Source organism: Monopterus albus, unplaced genomic scaffold (genome assembly GCF_001952655.1).
Source record: "Monopterus albus unplaced genomic scaffold, M_albus_1.0 scaffold51.1, whole genome shotgun sequence".
NCBI classification, from domain to species: Eukaryota; Metazoa; Chordata; class Actinopteri; order Synbranchiformes; family Synbranchidae; genus Monopterus; species Monopterus albus.
In genome coordinates, this window is record NW_018127931.1 from 4,091,163 (window position 1) to 4,110,209 (window position 19,047).

General features: G+C 42.5%; 3 protein-coding genes across 3 annotated transcripts in view; 2 read left to right on the forward strand and 1 right to left on the reverse strand.

Moving 5' to 3' along the window:
• ctc1 (CTS telomere maintenance complex component 1) overlaps positions 1 to 6,854 on the forward strand; it is a 14,383-nt gene extending 7,529 nt beyond the window's left edge. Inside the window, exons 13-25 of the mRNA XM_020601490.1 lie at positions 89 to 248; positions 349 to 760; positions 841 to 930; positions 3,008 to 3,145; positions 3,268 to 3,314; positions 3,521 to 3,597; positions 3,800 to 3,935; positions 4,632 to 4,700; positions 4,783 to 4,936; positions 5,127 to 5,182; positions 5,298 to 5,454; positions 5,538 to 5,658; positions 5,773 to 6,854. Coding sequence (XP_020457146.1) covers positions 89 to 248; positions 349 to 760; positions 841 to 930; positions 3,008 to 3,145; positions 3,268 to 3,314; positions 3,521 to 3,597; positions 3,800 to 3,935; positions 4,632 to 4,700; positions 4,783 to 4,936; positions 5,127 to 5,182; positions 5,298 to 5,454; positions 5,538 to 5,658; positions 5,773 to 5,864 — 1,709 coding nt within the window. The 3' untranslated portion in view covers positions 5,865 to 6,854. The remainder of the gene's footprint in view (positions 1 to 88; positions 249 to 348; positions 761 to 840; positions 931 to 3,007; positions 3,146 to 3,267; positions 3,315 to 3,520; positions 3,598 to 3,799; positions 3,936 to 4,631; positions 4,701 to 4,782; positions 4,937 to 5,126; positions 5,183 to 5,297; positions 5,455 to 5,537; positions 5,659 to 5,772) is intronic.
• Positions 6,855 to 11,301: 4,447 nt separating this feature from the next.
• Positions 11,302 to 13,992, forward strand: coa6 (cytochrome c oxidase assembly factor 6). Its single transcript, XM_020601232.1, has 3 exons — positions 11,302 to 11,487; positions 11,835 to 11,990; positions 12,366 to 13,992. Exons 2-3 carry the CDS (start codon positions 11,847 to 11,849, stop codon positions 12,462 to 12,464), a joined length of 243 nt encoding a protein of 80 aa, XP_020456888.1. The 5' UTR covers positions 11,302 to 11,487; positions 11,835 to 11,846; the 3' UTR covers positions 12,465 to 13,992.
• A 1,609-nt stretch (positions 13,993 to 15,601) lies between these two features.
• slc13a4 (solute carrier family 13 member 4) overlaps positions 15,602 to 19,047 on the reverse strand; it is a 33,173-nt gene continuing 29,727 nt past the window's right edge. Inside the window, exons 15-16 of the mRNA XM_020601419.1 lie at positions 17,351 to 17,488; positions 15,602 to 17,113 (exon numbers count right to left, since the gene is read on the reverse strand). Coding sequence (XP_020457075.1) covers positions 16,976 to 17,113; positions 17,351 to 17,488 — 276 coding nt within the window. The 3' untranslated portion in view covers positions 15,602 to 16,975. The remainder of the gene's footprint in view (positions 17,114 to 17,350; positions 17,489 to 19,047) is intronic.

Sequence of the window (19,047 nt, forward strand, 5' to 3'; positions counted from 1 at the left end):
GCCCTTCAACACCGCTTGGCTCGGTACCACACACACACACACACACACATATATATATATATATACACACAGAGGTCAGAGGTCACAGGCTGCAGGTTCAATATATGTGTGTGTGTGTGTGTGTGTGTCACAGGTTGTTTGGTGTGTGTCCAGCAGTTCACCATGGTAACGGAGAGATTCCTCCAGTCAGATTTCCCCTCGTACCAACACCTGGACCAGGACAGGTTCATCACACGCAAACACTGCAGGTACACACACACACACACACACACATGTTTCGATTCTTTGTGGGGACCTAGCATTCATTTCCTGGAGACTTACCCTCACAGGTGTGTGTGTATTTGACAGAGTTTACCTGCAGTTCTCTCTGGACCACCTGCACATCCTGAGTCCATCTACTGCCATGATAACACACCTGAGACAGAGGGGGGAGGAATCACTATGTGACATCACAGACAGTAAACGGGTAGTAGAAGAAGAACAGGAAGGGGGACAGACAGCAGGGAGGAAGACAAGAAGAGGAGAAGACTCCGGTGTTGCTGTGGCAACACAGCCCTACATCTCTGTGGTGATCATGGTGGAGCAGAAGGATGGCATGGCCTGGAAGAACATGGAGGCGGGGCTAGAGGAGGAGGAGATGGGACTGATGCTAAGCTTCTCTGTGAGAGCTGTTGTGATTGGTCCAGTGGTCAACTGGGGGCGGGACCCAAAAAACGGACCAATGACAGACAGAGAGATGGCGAGGGAGAGGGAGGACAAGGTGAGAAACACACCTGTGTGGGTGATATTTGTCAAGATGCACTTGGAGTGGAGTAATCAGTGTGTTACCTGTGTGTGCAGGTCGTGCTGGTGTTCTCAGGTGTGTCAGTTCGGTGGTTTCCTCTCCTGCAGCCTGGATGTTTCTACAGACTCATCGCTGCTAACACTCGGGTAACTACACCTCTTACTATGTCAGGGGTGGGGCTGATGGCTCACCTGTAGCTCTCGTTGGGGGATCAGTGCCTGTGACAGCTGGTCATGCTGTCAGAGCCAGTCAAAGCACAGATTAGATGTGACATCACTGAAAAATGAAGAACTGAATAGGCACGTCTGAAAGGTCTCAGATCAGATCACATTTGATCAGCGGCAATCAGTGCACGGTGCAGCTGGTTAGTTTTATGTACACGTTGATCCTGACATGACCTGGGTCTCACCTGATCTGAGAGCTGATTGGTTTAAATGCTGGATCAACAACATGACATTTTATAGAAATGTATAATTTCTCGTGTAATTGCAGAGATTGTGATTAGTTAGTATTTGCACTATGAAGATTTTTTCTGGATGAATGTGGTTGATGGTGACATTTATCAGAGAAGTTAAACACAGTCATGCATTTATGTAGTTATGACATCTGTAGTTATGAAGTCCTTTGAAAGACTGGCGTTGGCCCACCTGAAGGACACCGTAGACCCCCTGCTAGGCCCCCTGGAGTTTGCCTACTGGGCAAACAGGTCAGTGGACGATGCAATTAACATGGCACTGCATTACACCCTGCAACACCTCAACTATGCGCGGGCCCTCTTTGTGGATTTCAGCTCGCCATTCAACACCATCATCCTGGACATCCTCCACTCCAAACTGACCCAGCTCACTGTGCCTGCCCCCACCTGTCAGCGGATTACTAGCTTTCTGACAGACAGGAAGCAGCAGGTGAGGCTGGGGAAAACCACATCCAGCACCTGGACAATAAGCACAGGTGCACCCCAGGGATGTGTGCTCTCCCCTCTGCTGTTTTCACTCTACACCAAAGACTGCATCTCGAAGGACCCCTCTTTCAAGCTCCTAAAGTTTGCTGATGATACAACGGTCATTGGTCTCATCCGAGACAGCGACGAGTCAGCCTACAGACAAGAGGTTGAGCAGCTGGTCCTGTGGTGTAGCCACAACAACCTGGAGCTGAACACACTCAAAACAGTGGAGATGACAGTGGACTTCAGGGAGAACCCCCCACCTTACCCCCCCTCACCATACTTGGCAGCACTATGTCAGCAGTGAAGTCCTACAAGTTCCTGGGCTTCACTAAATGTAGGAGAAGGGAAAAATAGACATGAAGCGTAAAAAACATGAGGGTTAGCAGAGGATTGACTCATTTGATATAAAGGAATCAGCAGCGTGAGACACACATAGAAAATGCTGCCAAAAACCCTTTCAGTGTAAATTAGAGGTTATACAAACCAACGGTGGTTTGTTAGCTTCGCTGAGGAGGTTATGTCTTGGTTACCTACCTCTGTGTGTGTGTGTGTGTGTGTGTGTGTGTGTGTGTGTGTCTGTGTGTGTATAATGACTGTAGCAGACATTACCAGTCATTTTTTTGTCTTTCTTGAGGTAATACTCATGTGCAAGAGCCTCTGAAATTGCCACAGTCTGTGTGCTAACCAGCATTTTCCTGTCAACTCTGTGGGGGATTAGCTTAGTAAATTATAGTAGGGCCAACACTCCTAACAATTTATCTTATTTTGTGCTTCACTGATGCTGAAATGGGAGATGCTCTGTAGATGTTGGCTTTCGGACGTTCAGGTACGTTGCTAGCACCTATTGTTAGCAGTGCTAAGCTCTGTAGCATCGTGAGACAGCAGTGTTGTTTTCTTTATCAAACAAAATCAGCACTGGTCATCTGTAATGAGCCAACACTACACCAGAGTGTGTTGTTAGCTTAAAATTTAACAGGAGCAAGACGATTGTGTGCATTTGCATGTGCAAACTTGCAGTCCAGAGTGAGATATACACAAAGAGAGAGTGAGAAAGCACAGATGGTATTTATACTTTGGAAAATTAATATTGAAACTTTTTCAAATATTCATAATTGATATGTATTGAAAATGGGTACTTTTGACAACACTACAATGTAGTGGACAATTTCGGAACCATCCTGGGTTTGTGTCGGTCGGCTTGTGGAGTTCACCCTGACCTAGTTTTACTGCAGCATCAGAATCCTGGCAGCTCATTGGTCTGTGTGTGTGTCCATAAGGATCCCAGTGTTCTGATTGGCTCTGGTGTTTCTGAGCAGAGCAGGGTGGAGCTCCAAACTGACTCCACCCTACAGGTGCGATCTGATTGGAGGTTCCACACTCTGACACTCCCACAGCTGCTGCACACCTGCAAACAGGTAACACACACACACACACACACACACACACACACACACACACACACACACACACACACACATATAAATACAAGTTTAACACAGAACATGATAAAAAAAAAACTCTCTCTGTGGTTCTCTAGGCTCTCTCACCCACAGTCCTGTCGGTCTCTGAGGTCCTGGACTGCAGGTGAACCAGTCCATCACACACCTCTACTGTTTACACACACTGATGCCTCCTGTAGCTGCTGCTTCAGCATTAACTGCTAACATTAGAGAAATGTGTAGATTTGTGTTCTCAGACCCAGGGTGTATTCAGAGCCTGAAACCTGTTCCTGTCAGATGCTGTGACTGAGGTGATCGATAACTCATGTCTGTATGTGTGTGTGTGTGTAGTTCAGAGCTGGTGTGTTTTCAGGGTCTGGTGTCTGACAGGATCAGTGTGGACGATAGGACAAGCGACTCACACACAGGTACACACACACAGAATCAACTAATGTTCCCTCAGCACAGAAGAAACAAGCCACATGGAACTGTGATTATGAACCAGTTTGAGGGTTCAGGCCTGGTTTTAGGGTTCTGGTTAGAACCAGGTTTAGGTTTGGGGCTAGGGGATGTAGTTTGTCAGTGAGAGTCTTCACAAAGATGGATAGACATGACAGTGTGTGTGTTCAGGTGTGCGTCTCACTATGTGTGACCAAAGTGGGAAGAGTCTTGAGGTGTACCTGGACCTAAGCCACACCCCCTACCAACCTGGCCTGTTGCCAGGCAACACCCTGCTGCTGTCTGGTTTCCAGAGGAGGCTGTCCAGGTAACACACATTCTTGTTTTTATCACTTGCTGGGTACCTACACAGACTTACATTTCTGGGAGACTAAGGCCCCGTCCTGTTTGTTGTTGAGTTCCCTTGTTTTTCTGCCAAGCTTTAAACAGAGTTACAAGGAAGCGTGGTTGAAATCTTCCCATGTGAAACGGGACGACCCTTCAAGACCTCTGTGCGTCATCGGTAGTTAATGATGATGGTTAAACAGATGTGACGAGTTGAATCACACAGTGCGCCAACTGGGGGGTGAACTGGGATTGGGCCTGCCTATAACCTTAACCAAAGCCAAACGTTGTTCTAACCTTACACCTTGTTTTTGTAAAATTTGATGATTCACTTTGTGTGCTCCCAGTTTTCCCGTGAGTATAGAAAAGCAAGGCCACATGTGCACATTTCACAGTAACATTCAAACATTTGAAGGTGTTTACATGCGGCCCCTCCCTCCTCTAAGCAGAGGGACATCGAGAAAATGCAGTGGAATAACAAAGAAGGACGGTCGGCGTTGACCCTGAAGGCTACGCTCTGTGATGGTTAAGGAAGTACAGGGTCCACCACTCATTAGGTTCCCATACTAGAAACAGCAGTTTTGGGTTGTTCGGGATCTCATTTTTCACAAGGGCCCCATCTGTGTTGAGCGAATGTTGTGCCTTGGTGGTATATGCTCTTGTTCTTCCTGTGTTCCAGGTCAGGAAGAGTGTACTGCAGTTATTTACCCATCAGCTCAGTAACCGTCACGTCACTGGGAGACACAAGGTAACTGATCTACCAACGACTGATCAGGACTAAAACAACTCCTACGTAGTGACACATTAACATGTGTGTTTTCCTCTGTCAGCGCTGCTCGGCATCCTCCTGCTCCCATCATGCACCTGGGTCTGTGGACTCTGAGCAGGGAGCACATTGTGGGTCAGGTCAGAGGTCACGTGGTGCGTTTCCTGTTCCTGCAGCTGCAGTGGAGCTGCTCGCTGTGTGCCGGTCTCTACACACAGGTACACATAGGTACACACTACTTATACACAGTGTACACACAGGTAGATATGATACTAATAAATAAAAATTAAACCTGATCTCAGAGCAGCAGGAGCCGTTTATGAATTTATCATTGTTTAGTTTCTAAACTATCCTGTGATAAACTCCCCTTGCTCTCTGTCTCTCTCTCTCTCTCTCTCTCTCTCTCAGTCTTGTTCCAGTTCTCAGTGTCATTCGACCTCCTCAGTGTTTCAGTCCAAAGCAAAGTAAGAATCGGATTCACCTGGAACCCGCAGCCTGGACTGAGTCTGCTGGGTTTTCATTTAGTATGTATTTGTACTGATCAGTGATTGATGACGTATCGATCTATATTTTAATCAGAGTGGTGATTGATGATGGCACAGGTGAGGTTCACGTTTGGTTCTCGGGTGCTCTGGTTCGTCCTCTGCTGGGATTGGCTGACTCTCAGTGGGATGGGCTTCAGAGGGCCCTCAGGGTCAAAGGTCACATCAGAGTGTACCCCCGGGGGCAGAGTCTGGTCAGTAGCACTTCCTGTGCTCAGACAGTTTCTGTAGATGTTTAACCTGTGTGTAACTGTATTTACCTGTGTGTCTGTCTCAGGTGTGTGACTCTGAGTCTGATGACGCCCTCCTCCACTTCCTGTTGTCTGTGTGCAGCACTGATGTTGTGTGTCGTCCGATCTCTATCATTTGCAGGAAAAATAACAATCAGAGACCACAGGGTAACACACGTTTCATTTATTTCAAAATAAGAACATAGTTCAATTTTACCCAGATAACATGTTGCCTGATTTAGTGAAACCACACCTGAAGAACATGTAGTTTGTTTGTTGCAGAGCTGCGGAGGTTCAGTCGAGCAGACAGAGACTTCGTGACCAGGATGCCTGCTCCTCTACAGCTCACCTGTCTGCACATCCACACTGACTGATCTCACCTGTCTGTGTAGTAACACCGACTGACAAGTTTAACTTCATGTTTACACTACAAGCTCTGTGAGCCAGACAGTTTAACGTCCAATTGGACAGAACCTAATGTTCTTTAAGATTCATTTTAATGTTGAACATGTTACAAGTGAATAAATCCATTTTCTCTCCAGTCTGAACTCATACTTCACAGAACAGTCACCTTTCGCCCAGGTGAACAGTCCCATACTGTACAAATTTACCAGTTAGGGACTGACTCTCAAGTGGAGATCTCCTGATCACATCTTCAGTATTTAAAATGTCACCTGATTTATTTTTATTCCGGAGTTTACTGAAGCACCAATAGCCTCTCATTATCAATAAACTAAACCTGAACGAAGGGAAACAGAATCAATCTCAGTGTCAAGGGTTGGGCAGGACTCAGGTTGCAGGCACAGGCTGAGGTACAGTAATTAATAGATTTTAATATAATTGATATGGAACAAAGAGACAAGTGGAACAATTAAGGAGCTCAACCTGACAAAACAACACAAAGAAGAAGACAACAAATAGACAGTTCAGTGAGGGAGCTATATAACAAACAGAAAATACATGGAACAAAACCAACAAATCAAAGGAGCAGCGAAAACCCAAAGTAGCAGGTTAAGTCCAGATTAACATAGTCCATAACAAGGGAGAGGGGAAGATTCCAAAAACCTACAAGTAGCAAACAAAACTGGAGATAGTGATGTTCCATCTGACACCAAGGCTCTGAAGCTTGCTTCAAACTTGGAAGGGTATTTTTCTTAAGCACTGTGCTGGAGCTTGCTTCAAATCGGGAAAAACCATGTGACTGATGATGCTCAAACCACTTCCCTGCTTCATTCACACTGAATCAGCTGACTGGTTTAGTTCGATAGGAGCTTTGAAACAACGCGATACAGATGTATTTAAATTGGATGAAACTGTGTTCTGTCCTACCTCCTGTCAACACATTTTGGATTGCCTTGCTATGGAACCATCAAGGAAACAGTCACAAGTGTGGGAACATTTTCAATTGGTGCCACCAAATAAGATAAATTATATTTCACGAATGGTGCGCCGCTTGAAATCAGAATGTGCTGCCTTAATCCAAAATGCACCCCATGACGCAGTACCATCAACATCATCAACACCAGCACAGCCAGAACCTGCTGCGGCTTCCACAGGTACACCATTAATCACATTTGTATTTATATATTTATTTGTAATTAAATGCTTTATAAATGTCCTGTAATGTTTTATTTTCAGGCACTGACCTGTAGAAGCTTCTTGAGAAAGATGCCAAAAAATCTCAGAACACTACTGCAGATGCCATTGTGGAGGTTCAGCTATATCTGTCTGCTCCTCTGGACAGATCACAGGGCCCCTTGGGTTACTGGACGATGCACAAATCCCTGTACCCATACCTGTTCAACCTGGCCAAACAGTTCCTGGCGACACCAGCATCTTCTGTGCAGTGTGAAAAGGTCTTCTCCCAAGTTGGGGAAGTTGTCTCAAAAAAGCGAAATCATCTAAAACCATCTAATGTGGAGACAATATTATTTTTGAATAAAAATACCTGAGTCACACAAGCACATCCAGTGTTCACCAAGCACAATCTGAACGCATCATATTACATTGTAATAACATTAATTAACATCCACAGCCTCATTGAACCCTGTAGATATTTGCTCTGTCCAGTGTGTAATTTGGGATGAATAATTATGAATCCATTTCATATTCTTAAGAATTCTAGGGGAAGGAGGATTACTTAGGTAGTCAACGGACATTCCAGAGAGAGTGCCAGCCTCACTGTTCCATAGACTTCCATTCAAAAAGACGATTCAGAATATTCACGGAAAGCAAACGGCAGGGTATTTGAGAAATCACCACGGTTCCTTCATTTTGTAGAATATTTTGACATAGAGGTGATCAGCATTTTCGCTGAAACCTCCTGCTGCTCAAAGTGAATAGATTTTTTTGATAGGACTTATAGTTTTTCTTCTGTTGTTTATTATGTCAAGTCTGTGCATTCCAGGTAATAAACATTGACTCTATAGCGCAGAGAGATGAGAGAGTTAGAGGCGAGTTACACATGAGATGATGGTAGAAAGAAAAAGAAAGATAGTGTAATATTTGAGTCATATGAACTTAAGTTTCTTTTCCTATTTTTTATTCCATACTTATATGTATCACAATTGCATTGATGACTGTTAAAACTGATTAGTATTTCCTGTTTGTCTGTTGAAGAATGTGTATACAGGATTTCTGCACTTTGAAGTTGACCAAATGTCCAGTATTTACTGTTTGTTTGTTAGGGTTTTTATAGATAGGATGTCTGCCCTTTGAAGATGACCATATGTTCATGTTTTTGTTAGATACCACCTGAGTTACAACACTCCCACACTATTTGATTAGCATATTCAGTAAGCTGACATGAGCAGAGGTTGGCCTGCTCACATCTATGGCCAATAGCATTAGGATATGTGTAAGTCCAACCTCTGTCCAGTTCCCGCACACAAAGATAAATTGAACTACAGATGATAACTTGGCACTCTTTTATGACGGGGTTCCTGTGGAAGCTCTATCAGCGGTGTATGGCTTTACATGTGACCAGACTTTGATTAAATTTTTTGCTGATTTTATACAGTCCTCTTCTGTCTTCAGTTTTCGCGCTTTCAATAAAAGAACTGGGTCGAACAATAGCGATCTATGTAAAGAAAACAAAGGGAGAGATACAGAGGACAGAGCCGGAGAAAGGGAGAGATACAGACAACTGCGCTGGAGAAAGTTAAGGAACAGACATGTGAGACGGAGAAAGGGAGAGAAAAATAAGGAACAAATGGCACTTTCCAAAAAAATAAAAGTGGACAGCGAAAATGGAGCATTTATGTGCCACGGTTTCTGAACACACAAGACACACTGGTTTAGTGCTCCCAGTGGTAAGTATGAACAGAAATGAGTCTGTCCATTCTGGATTAAAAGCGCCAATGTGAAACGCCATTATGAGACAAAACATAAAGGTTTTGAACAAACTCAAATCTGAAGTGAGATCACAGAAAATAAATAGTCTCAAAGACCAATATGACCAGTCCACCAGGATCCTGAGCCCAACAACATGCTCATGAGTGTTCCCTCATAGTTGCTTGGATTTTGGCTCAACGCAAAAAGCCATTTACTGATGGAGGGGTTGTCAAAGAATGCAACACTACTTGAGGGAAAACAAAAACAAGAGCTTTGTGATCAAATATAGCAAATACCCATGTCAGCATCATCTGCTACAAAGAAAAGTGAAATACTACTTTTATTTAGTAAATGAGAGAACATTATTCATATCGGCAATCATACATATATGTTCAGTTCTATCTTACATGACAATAAATATTATCAAAAGGTTTTTGAATTGTACTGAATTAATTTGATTTAACAGTCAGGAATTAATTACATGCATATATTGATATAACTACTAGGCTACTTAAACATATATCACACTAAATAGACATGATCTTCTGGACCTTTAAATTTTAGTTGAATACCCCTGCTGTAGAACAACGGATCTGCACATAGTGATGTGGAGATAGTGTGATGGAGGTGATCCTAACAAGAGAAAACAGAAAGACTGTGTTATAAACTGGAGTTTATGAAAGAAAATATGTTTGAAACTTGTACAGTTATTATATACCTTGACCACTGCTGGAGGGCAGGAAACCATTTTTACTCCAGAACAACTTCACAAAGACACATTCTGGAAAGTTTTATTATGAACTGGAGGGATGACAGAGGACCTGATGTAAACAGTTAATGTAAATACCACTGTAACATCCTTCAGCTGTTTCAGCAATTGATTTTAAGCATTTTCCGGGCAATCCTTCCGCATATCAGCATCCACACGCGTTTTTGACAGGAAATGCATTTCTCTAGTTTTCTCTTATTTCCGACCATGGTCAGTTTTTTTTGGAGCAGCTCCTGACCCAGGAAAAATTATCATAGGTAATGTTGTGTCCTTGTAGCCCTGCTGTCATTTCTAGGACCACCCTCTTCCCCTGATTTTTCTCAGGAACACCATCAGCCGGTTTGCCTGTGTGTACTTGCATGTTCCAGGCATAACTTGTCTCTGCATCAGATGTTGCCCATATCTTTATACCATAATTAGATGGTTTGTTTGGCATATACTGCTTGAACGGGCACCATCCCCTAAAACCGATGAGACGCTCATCAACAATGATGTCAGGACCTGGTTTGTAAATGAGTGGCAGGTGGTCCACCTACTTCTGCCAAACTTCCCTGATTGATGCCAGCTTGTCATGTTAACGGCGGGCTGCTCTTGTGTGGCAGTCATCAAAGTGAATCACACGTGACTGGATATGAAAGGTCTGCAAAGACAGTGTAGCATGAAAAATTGCCCAACCGGTGTCTGCATCCCATAAGCTGTATGCAGATTCGTTCCGGGATCTGTAGACACCACACAAAATCAACACACCCACGTAGGCTTCGATATTCACCTGGTCTCCCTCCTTCCAGGATCACTGTCATGGTCAACTATGAAGTCCACAGCTTCACATGCAGTATATCTCTTGGCCATTGTGCTGCCACACATTGAACTGTGAGCAAGGCCTCAAAAAAGATATATATATACTGAGAAGGTTGTATGATTCAAACAATGTTGAAGTTTTGTTTTTCAGCAGGTGTGGTTCATGTGGGGTAAAAATTATATTGTCAATAGGTTCCCATGGGGGTTGCCATGGAAGCCAAAAAGGGGCATAAGTTGTGTGTGTGTGTCTGCTCAAAGACACCTGTGTGTTGAGGTGTGGGAAAGGAGATCTCTGTTTTATACACTAATTGTAGGCTTACCCATTCATTTCTAATGACTAGTCATTTTTGACCGGGAAGACCTTGGGTGTATACAAGTTCCATAAAACACACATTTTCATAAAAATATTTCAAATTAATTTTATATGTTCAAATGCCATTTGTGAACAAAGTCATGGAACCTCATGATAAACGGATGAAATTTACGGCACTTTTTTAAGAGAAGAAACTTGTAAATTGGTCAGATTTGACCAGAACACAACAGGTGGGCTAAACTAACCACTAAATGTTGAAGACAATAAGTAGCTGCCATGTTAAGGAGGTAAAACATATTCTGGTATAAGGAAAATGAAAACTATTACAGGAGGATGCTTCTTTAGCTATCACTTCCTCTCACATATTACATCCTTTCATTTGTTTTTGTTTTTGTTTTTTTTGTCGTTGTTTTTTTTTTTTTTTTTTTTGGTGCTTGGAGGAAAAAATTATTACTTTTTTTTTTTGTAGCTTGAAGAAAAAAATTATACAATTCACATAAGACATAACATTTAGCGTTTTGATCAAGCGACCCGAAATCGTTTTAGCTTGGTTTTTAATAAAACTCGCCATCACACGCCTTTTTAATCACCATACGCCTTGACGTCATCACGCAGCGACGAGGTGTTTGTCCCGTCCTTCACTTTTCTCAGTCCAGCAGAAGTATTTTTTTCCATCTTAGTTGTTGTATTACGCGGGTTCTTCTTTTTTTGTGGAGTGACAGGTGCAAACAGCAGTGGTGGTCGGAACGAAAACACACTCTGGGAGGTTTTAAGCTTTCTTTCGGTGAGTGACTAGAGTTTATTACGAGCTTGGCAGCTACTATCAGTTTACCTTATTTTTAGATATTTGCAAACTGTTGTAAGTTAATTGTGTACAGTTTAATAGAAATTGAATCTAGTACAGCGGTGCCAAGAAGGTTAGCATATTGGTCTTTTGAGGCAGATGAATGGAAATTCAGAGTAATGGTTTTATAACAGTATTATTTATGTAGCAAAGTAACTAAAGCAATTTAGTTGATATAGTGAACAACAATACAGTACTTGATTTTTGTTTATAATGGTGGTTTTGAACAATTTCTCATCTTGTAGCAGCAGCCACTGCATCTCATGTCTTTGTGAAATCTCTCCTAGAGTCAAGTAGCAATGACAGCTCCAAATTCATCACAGAGGAAGGCCTGCTGGGATGCCAGGGACCAGTTGTGGAAATGTCTGAATGACAATGATGACAAAGCTGCGTCCTGCCAGAACTTCCAGAGCGAATTTGAGGCTAAATGCCCCTCTCAGTGGGTAAACTATCCCTCCTTTTTATCTTGGCAGTCAGAGTTCTGGGGTCTGTATCTAGTATAGACCATGATGTCATAAAGGATGACTTTTGAACAGAGCAAAAAAGTGAATTGACAGTCATTCATCCATCCATCCATGTTCTAAACCGCTTAGTCCCAAACGGGGTCACGGGGGGCTGGAGCCAATCCCAGCCAGCTGTGGGCGAGAGGCAGGGTACACCCTGGACAGGTCGCCAGTCCAACTGACAATCAAATTATTATAATTATTTAATTAGAATAGGCCTCATTCACAGAAGCACACGTCACTCAAGTGAGACTTGCATCCAGTCCAAATGAAGAATTGCAGGATTGTCTCTTATTTTTCCATTTTCCTTGATAGGTGAAATATTTCATCAAGAGGAGAAACTATTTGAAATACAAGGAGAAGATGCAGACTGAAGGCTTCACATCCACTGAAGGTCCCCAGCAGCCCTCTTAACATTACTGGACAGCAGACAGTGAAATCTGCATACTGACTTTTAAGCCTATTCAGACCAGGGCCCTGAGGTGCAGGACTTGGAGGAAGATTTTCTAAGTTTATGGTGGACAGAGTCTGTATTTCCTCTTATTTATTTATACTGATTGAAAGCAGTACTAGAACACCATACAGTACATGTTAGCAATTCAAAATGGCAACACAAGGGACCTGTTTGAAAATTCTTTGAAGTTTCATTTTCAGAAATACTTCCACATGGCCTCAAGCTCATGTGTACTGTATCAACCCAGATGGTCTGAGATATTTTATGACAAAGGAAATCAAAAAAGAAAAGTGATTAAAAAGATCTTTTATTTGTAAATCCAAATTTCTTAGTTAGCTGGATTTCACTGGAATTGGATGTAATGTTGTTACTGTGCTTAAACTCTTATCTTGTTAATAATTTAAATGAGAAGTATATATACTTTTAATTTTAATGTTAGAATACATATGATCAGTTGTGCAGCCTATACAAATACCCAGTACAGTACTGACCCACTGGGTCCAGCCCATGTGTCCTCACTCATCCTAAAACTGTAAACAATAAATTTAAAAAAAAGAGTTTTATGTTTTTGTTGGCTGTTGAATTTTCACCTCCTCCCTATTTCTGTGAGCAGTCATTGTACTGTATGCTCAGAACAGAATGGTGGTGTTCATTACTAATCAAAAGTTTGGACACACTTTTCCATTCAATTCATCGAGAAGATGTCTCCAAACTTTTGACTAATAGTGTACCTCCACGTGGAGTTTGGGGGATCTAAGAGTTTGTGTTAAATGAGGTTTTGTGAATTCAAACTAGCCTAGTTTGATCCATCATCAGCTTTACTGCAACTTCCTTCAGTTCCTGCTTGTTTGTGGGTCTTTCTGCCTTCAGTCAGTGAAAAGCATGCTCTTGGGTTGAGTTTGGGTGAATTTGCCTTAAGAAACTCTTGGGAAGCTTTTACTGTACGTCTTGGGTCATTATTGTTATCTGCAATATGAATCGATGGCCTATCAGTTTTTCAGCATCTGGCTGAATCTGAGCCGAGTATAGCCGTATCATCTTCATAATTCATCTTTACATTTATCAGCAGTCAGGTCATCAATAAACACCAATGACCCAATTCCATTGGCAGCCACACATGCCATACTACTGCTTCCATGTTTGACAGATAATGTGATATACTTTGGATCATGAGCTGTTCCCTCCCTTTTTCATAATTTTCTCTTCCTATCATTCTGGTAGAAGTTAATCTTGGTTTCATAAGTCCAAAGAATCTTATTCCAGAACTGGGCAGGCATTTTAGGTGTCTTCTGTTAAAGTCTAATCTGCCATTTCTGTTCTTGAGTATTACCAGTGGTTTGCACCTTGTTGTGACGCCTCTGTATTTACATTCATAAAGCTGTCTCTTGACTGTAGACTTTGACAATGGCATGCCTACATCCTCAAGAGTGGGTGTTAATGCCACTCCTTTGTCAAACTCCTTGAATTAAAGCTGAAAGTCTTGACTTTGCTCACATCTTAAGAGTTTTATTTCAAATTCAGTGTGGTGGTATACAGAGGCTAAATGCCAAAAAAAAACTATAATTGTTCCAATATTTCTGAACCTGATTTTAGATCCTTTGGTACCTGTTGCCTCCAGTGCCTTCACAAGGTCCTTTGCTGTTCTGGGATTTATTTGTACTTTTCAGACCAAAGTACATTCATCTCTAGGAGACAGAACACATCTCCTTCCTGAATGGTATGGTGGCTGCGTTGTCCCATGGTGTTTATACTTGTGTAGCATTGTTTGTATTGCATTGAATGTGGTACCTTCAGGTATTTTGGAAATTCCTTCCAAGGATGAACCAGACTTGTGAAGGTCCACCATTTTTCTCTGAGACCTTGGCTGATTTCTTTTGATTTTCCATGATGTCAAACGAAGAGGTACCGAGTTTGAAGGCAGGCCTTAAAATGCATCCACAGGTGCACCTCCTATTGACTCAAATTATGTGAATTAGCCTATCAGAAGCTTCTAAAGCCATGACATCATTTTATGGAATTTTTCAAGCTGTTTAAAGGCACAGTCAACCGAGTGTATATAAACCTCTGACCCACTGGAATCGTGATATCATGAATAAGTGAAATAATGAATCTGTAAACAACTACTGGAAAAATTACATAAACTGCATGACCTAACCAATTTGCCAAAATGAGAGTTTGCTAACATGACATTTGTGGGGTACACCCTGCAGATTGCCAGTCTGTCACAAGGCTGACACTAAGAGATAGACACCCACATTCACTCACTCCTATGGGCAATTTAGAGTCGCCTCTCAACCTAATCTTTTTGTCTTTGGACTGTGGGAGGAAGCTGGAGTACCTGGAGAGAACCCATGCAGGCACAGGGAAAACATGCGAACTCCACACAGAAAGGCACCGGGTTGGCTGGGGCTCGAATCCCGAACCTTCCTGCTGTGAGCTAACCACCACTCCACTATGCCACCTGCCACAAATTACATTTAAAATATAAAGATGTAAAGCACATCTTTTATATTTTTGCACATTACAGTGTTCTATGCAAACCTTTCCACCAGCAGACAAGTTATTGTGATTTGACAGTTGAGTGGACAAACTACTGCACCATATAACCCTGTGCTCACTCATACGTTCTCTCTTCCTTTAATGCCTCAGATGCTGTGTTCAACAGTAACTCAGATCTATAGCCTTCCAAATTTATGCATTCACATGTCACGTGAATAGTTACACCTCCAAGGTAATAACAAGAGCAAATATGGTTATCCTGTTGCTTAACATGCATTTTGTGATAAGTTCTGTAGCTACCAATACTTGATAAAGTGTTTTCTACCTTCTGCCTAATGCAATACTTAATTGCCATGGTTAAAAATAATTGAACTGGCATAACTCAAGATGTCAGCTTTTGGGACTTCATCATCTATTTCTGAATATGGAAAAAGCAACATCTGACAAACAGGCTGAAGACAAAAAAGTAATTCAAGAGACCAGTTAGGGGTCTTGTTTGTACAATCAAAAGCATCCAGCCAAATATCTCTCAGGCCTTAAAAACTACAGAATAAAAAAGAAAAAAAAGATGTTATACAGAGAAAGGAAAGCTTAGAAATCAAGTCAGTATAAAATATATTATGGTGTGATTAGTTTAAGAACCCGAGACTTTCCATATCTGACATACAGTACAGTTCACATTCTTGATATTATAAGGTAACACATGTAGGCATATGGCAAAGAAAAGGTATTGTAAAAAGCAGTGACACTGCTGCTATCTGTGATGTTGGGAGAATGGCAGTGAATAGTGGTCCTGCACTGCTCTGAGGTTACAGCAAGGGACTAATACTGTCAGGGTTAGAGGTTGGACTCCCAGAAGAGACAGTCAAACTAAAAGTGTAATACTGTAACAGGAACTAACATGGTAAAATGCACTAACTGTGCTGCAAGGTACGTGTTCTTCATATAATAAAGCACAAAATCAGCTTCAGAAGCTTTGGCAAAGACATTTGTCAGATATTAAAAGACCTAGATTTCCAAAACAATGCACATAAGAACATCTATGTACAGTATATATAAACTCTACATACACAATCTTGAGAAACGAATCTTATGGAGTATTATAAAAACAATAATGGGTACATCTGAATGGACTGATAAGTAGTTCTATGTATATAGTACATTAGGGACCATAGTAGACTCCTCTTTTAATGCATTTATATTGCTTTACTACAGCACTTTTTACAATGTAAAGTGTAACCGAGCTCATTTCTATAAAATATCAGCTTATCCAAAGAAGAAGGCATGTTGTGGCTCTAAAAGGCATATTCCAGGCAGCTTTTTCATTTTTCTATCACAAATGTAAAAACAAAATATCAACACTTGAGTGCCTCAAATATGTATAAGCAGTAAGTGATGTCTTCAGTGACTCAGTGAAAACAGTCTCTCTCAAAACATCATTCTTCTTCTTCTTCTGGCTGTTCCCATTAGGGATCACCACAGTGAATCATCAGTTCCCACCGAACTGACTATGCACACTTGGCATGTTTTATGCTGGATGCCCATCCAGATAATGTCTAATTTAGAGTCGCCAATCAACCTAAGTGGCATGTCTTTGGACTGTGGGAGGAAACCAGAGCACCCAGAGAAAACCCATGCAGGCACCGGGAGAACATTCTATCAAAACTTCATTAATGGAGATACATAAAGAAGGTTTTGCTGGAGGTCAGAGCTCCACCCAGTGGCCACTTTCACAAAGACATTTGGCATTACTTGTGGATAAAATACTCAAAATCATGATTTTCACTATCCTCTTCCCTCCATCCTGCTTCCTCCTTAAGGTTCAATCTAAGGAAATGGTTAAGACCATTGAGATGCCATATTTCATTTTCTTGCTGTCTTTTATCACAGAGACATTTGCTCAGTTTCTCATCCTGTCTTTCACTGACTGATTCATGTTGTCTCCTTGCCACTGGCCCCATCCAACCGGTGGCTATAAGCTCCCAGTGATGTTCCTGGCCACCACCCAGGCTGGGAACTCAGTAAGGTTGAAGAGGGAAATCCCCCACGTGGTGATGGCCAACATGACCACTGCCACACCAATCAGGTTCACACCAAAACCCGCTTTCACCTGCAGAAGAAGAGAAAAAGGAAGCTAAAAACCAAATGGCAATATGGTGAAAAAGTAAATTTAAAAATAAATACCAGAGCTAGATGTTTTTGTTCACCAAGAGCTAAGAAATTAAAAAAATCTTCATCCCTCTGATTACGAAAGACAATTTTGACACAGTACCCTTGAACCTTCTGATGCTGCAGGTGCAGAAAGAGCGTGTGTGTGTGTGTGTGTGTGTGTGTGTGTGTGTTGTACCATGTCGCTGATCTGCACGTGGCCGTAACTGAAGACAATGGCATTGGGGGGGTTCCCAACTGGAAGCATGACCCCAAATGACACACACATGGTGGAAGGGATCAAAGTGTGGAGGGGGTTGATGTGCAGAGTCTCTGACTGGGAAGAGGAAAGGGGGTGAAAAAGAACAGCGGGTGCAAAGAATGAAGAAGAGACAAGAGAAATGAGAAAGGTGGAATGAGAGAGAAAGGGGGAGACAAAGATAAATCCAGTGTGGTGGGGAGAGAGAGAGAGACAAGGTATTCACACTCACTTGTGACCAATCCAAGAATATGAAACCATAATCAACATATGGAAAGCAAAGTCAAAGGCCATTAAGAGCGAAACACTAAAAACACTTAGCTCAGTGTATGGGTGTGAGTGTAGTTTGATGAGAATTGACTGTCACTGGCCTAGTCACAAAAACAAACACCATACTAAATGTTCATGTGAAATTACCAAAGTGTTTTAAAATCATTCCAACTTTAACAAAAAATATTATCCTAATATAGGATCCAATCACTCTTATTAAGAAGTTCCATCCATCCATTATCTATACCGCTTATCCTGGAGAGGGTCACAGGGGGCTGAAGCCAATCCCAGCTGGCACTGGGCTAGAGAGGGTACACCCTGTACAGGTCGCTAGTCTCTTATTAAAAAGCTGTATTAAAAAAATTGTGCTTAGGGTTTATACGTTATCGGGGCTGGATGGAAATTTTTATTTAGTTTTGCCAGTGTGTAAGTTTACTTTAGCTGAATTTTAATGATGTTGCAGCAGCTGTTAGCATTGTGTTACAAATTTTGGACTATACATATTTCTAGGCACATTAGTACTTGTGTTGACAACATTGTGCCCACCATACAAGTCAGGAGGTTTCCCAATCAGAAGCCCTGGGTAAACAGTCAGGCATGCCACATGCTGCATGCTTGCTCTCATGCATTTAGATCAGGTAATGACACGGAGTACAAAGCTGTGAAATACAGACTGAGGAAAGCCATCACAGCGGCCAAGAGGCAGTACAGAGAGAAGCTAAATGGCTTCTATTCTACTGCTGACTCTGGACAAATGTGGCAAGGCCTGCAGCACATCACAGACTGCAGGACCACCACCAGCATCATCAGCTCCACAGACAGCGTGCTGGATGACCTCAACACCTTCTACACCCACTTTGAGACCTCTAGCTACAGCACACACCTGGACCACCCAACCCCCCACCTCCCCTCCACTATCTGTCTCACCAGGTGTATGCACGCATGTACGCACAGTCCTGAGGAAGATCAACCCTCACGAAGCAGCAGGACCGAACAACATCTCTGGGAGGGCTCTCAGGGTGTGTGCCAGCGAGCTGGCTGATGTTCTCACCACCATCTTCAACCTTTCCCTCAGCCAGAGCATCGTTCCCACCTGCTTTAAGACCACAACCATCGTCCCCCTTCCCAAGAAGAGCCCGGTCACCTGCCTGATCGACTACAGGCCAGTGGCACGCACCCCAATTAGTATGAAGTGTTTTGAGAGAGTGGTGCTGGCCCGCATTCAGAGCATTATACCGGACACCCTGGACCCCCTGCAGTATGCCTACCGGCACAACAGGGCCACCTCAGATGCCATCGCGGCTGCCCTCCACTATTCCCTTTCTCACCCGGAAAATGGAGACTCCTACATCAGGATACTCTTCATT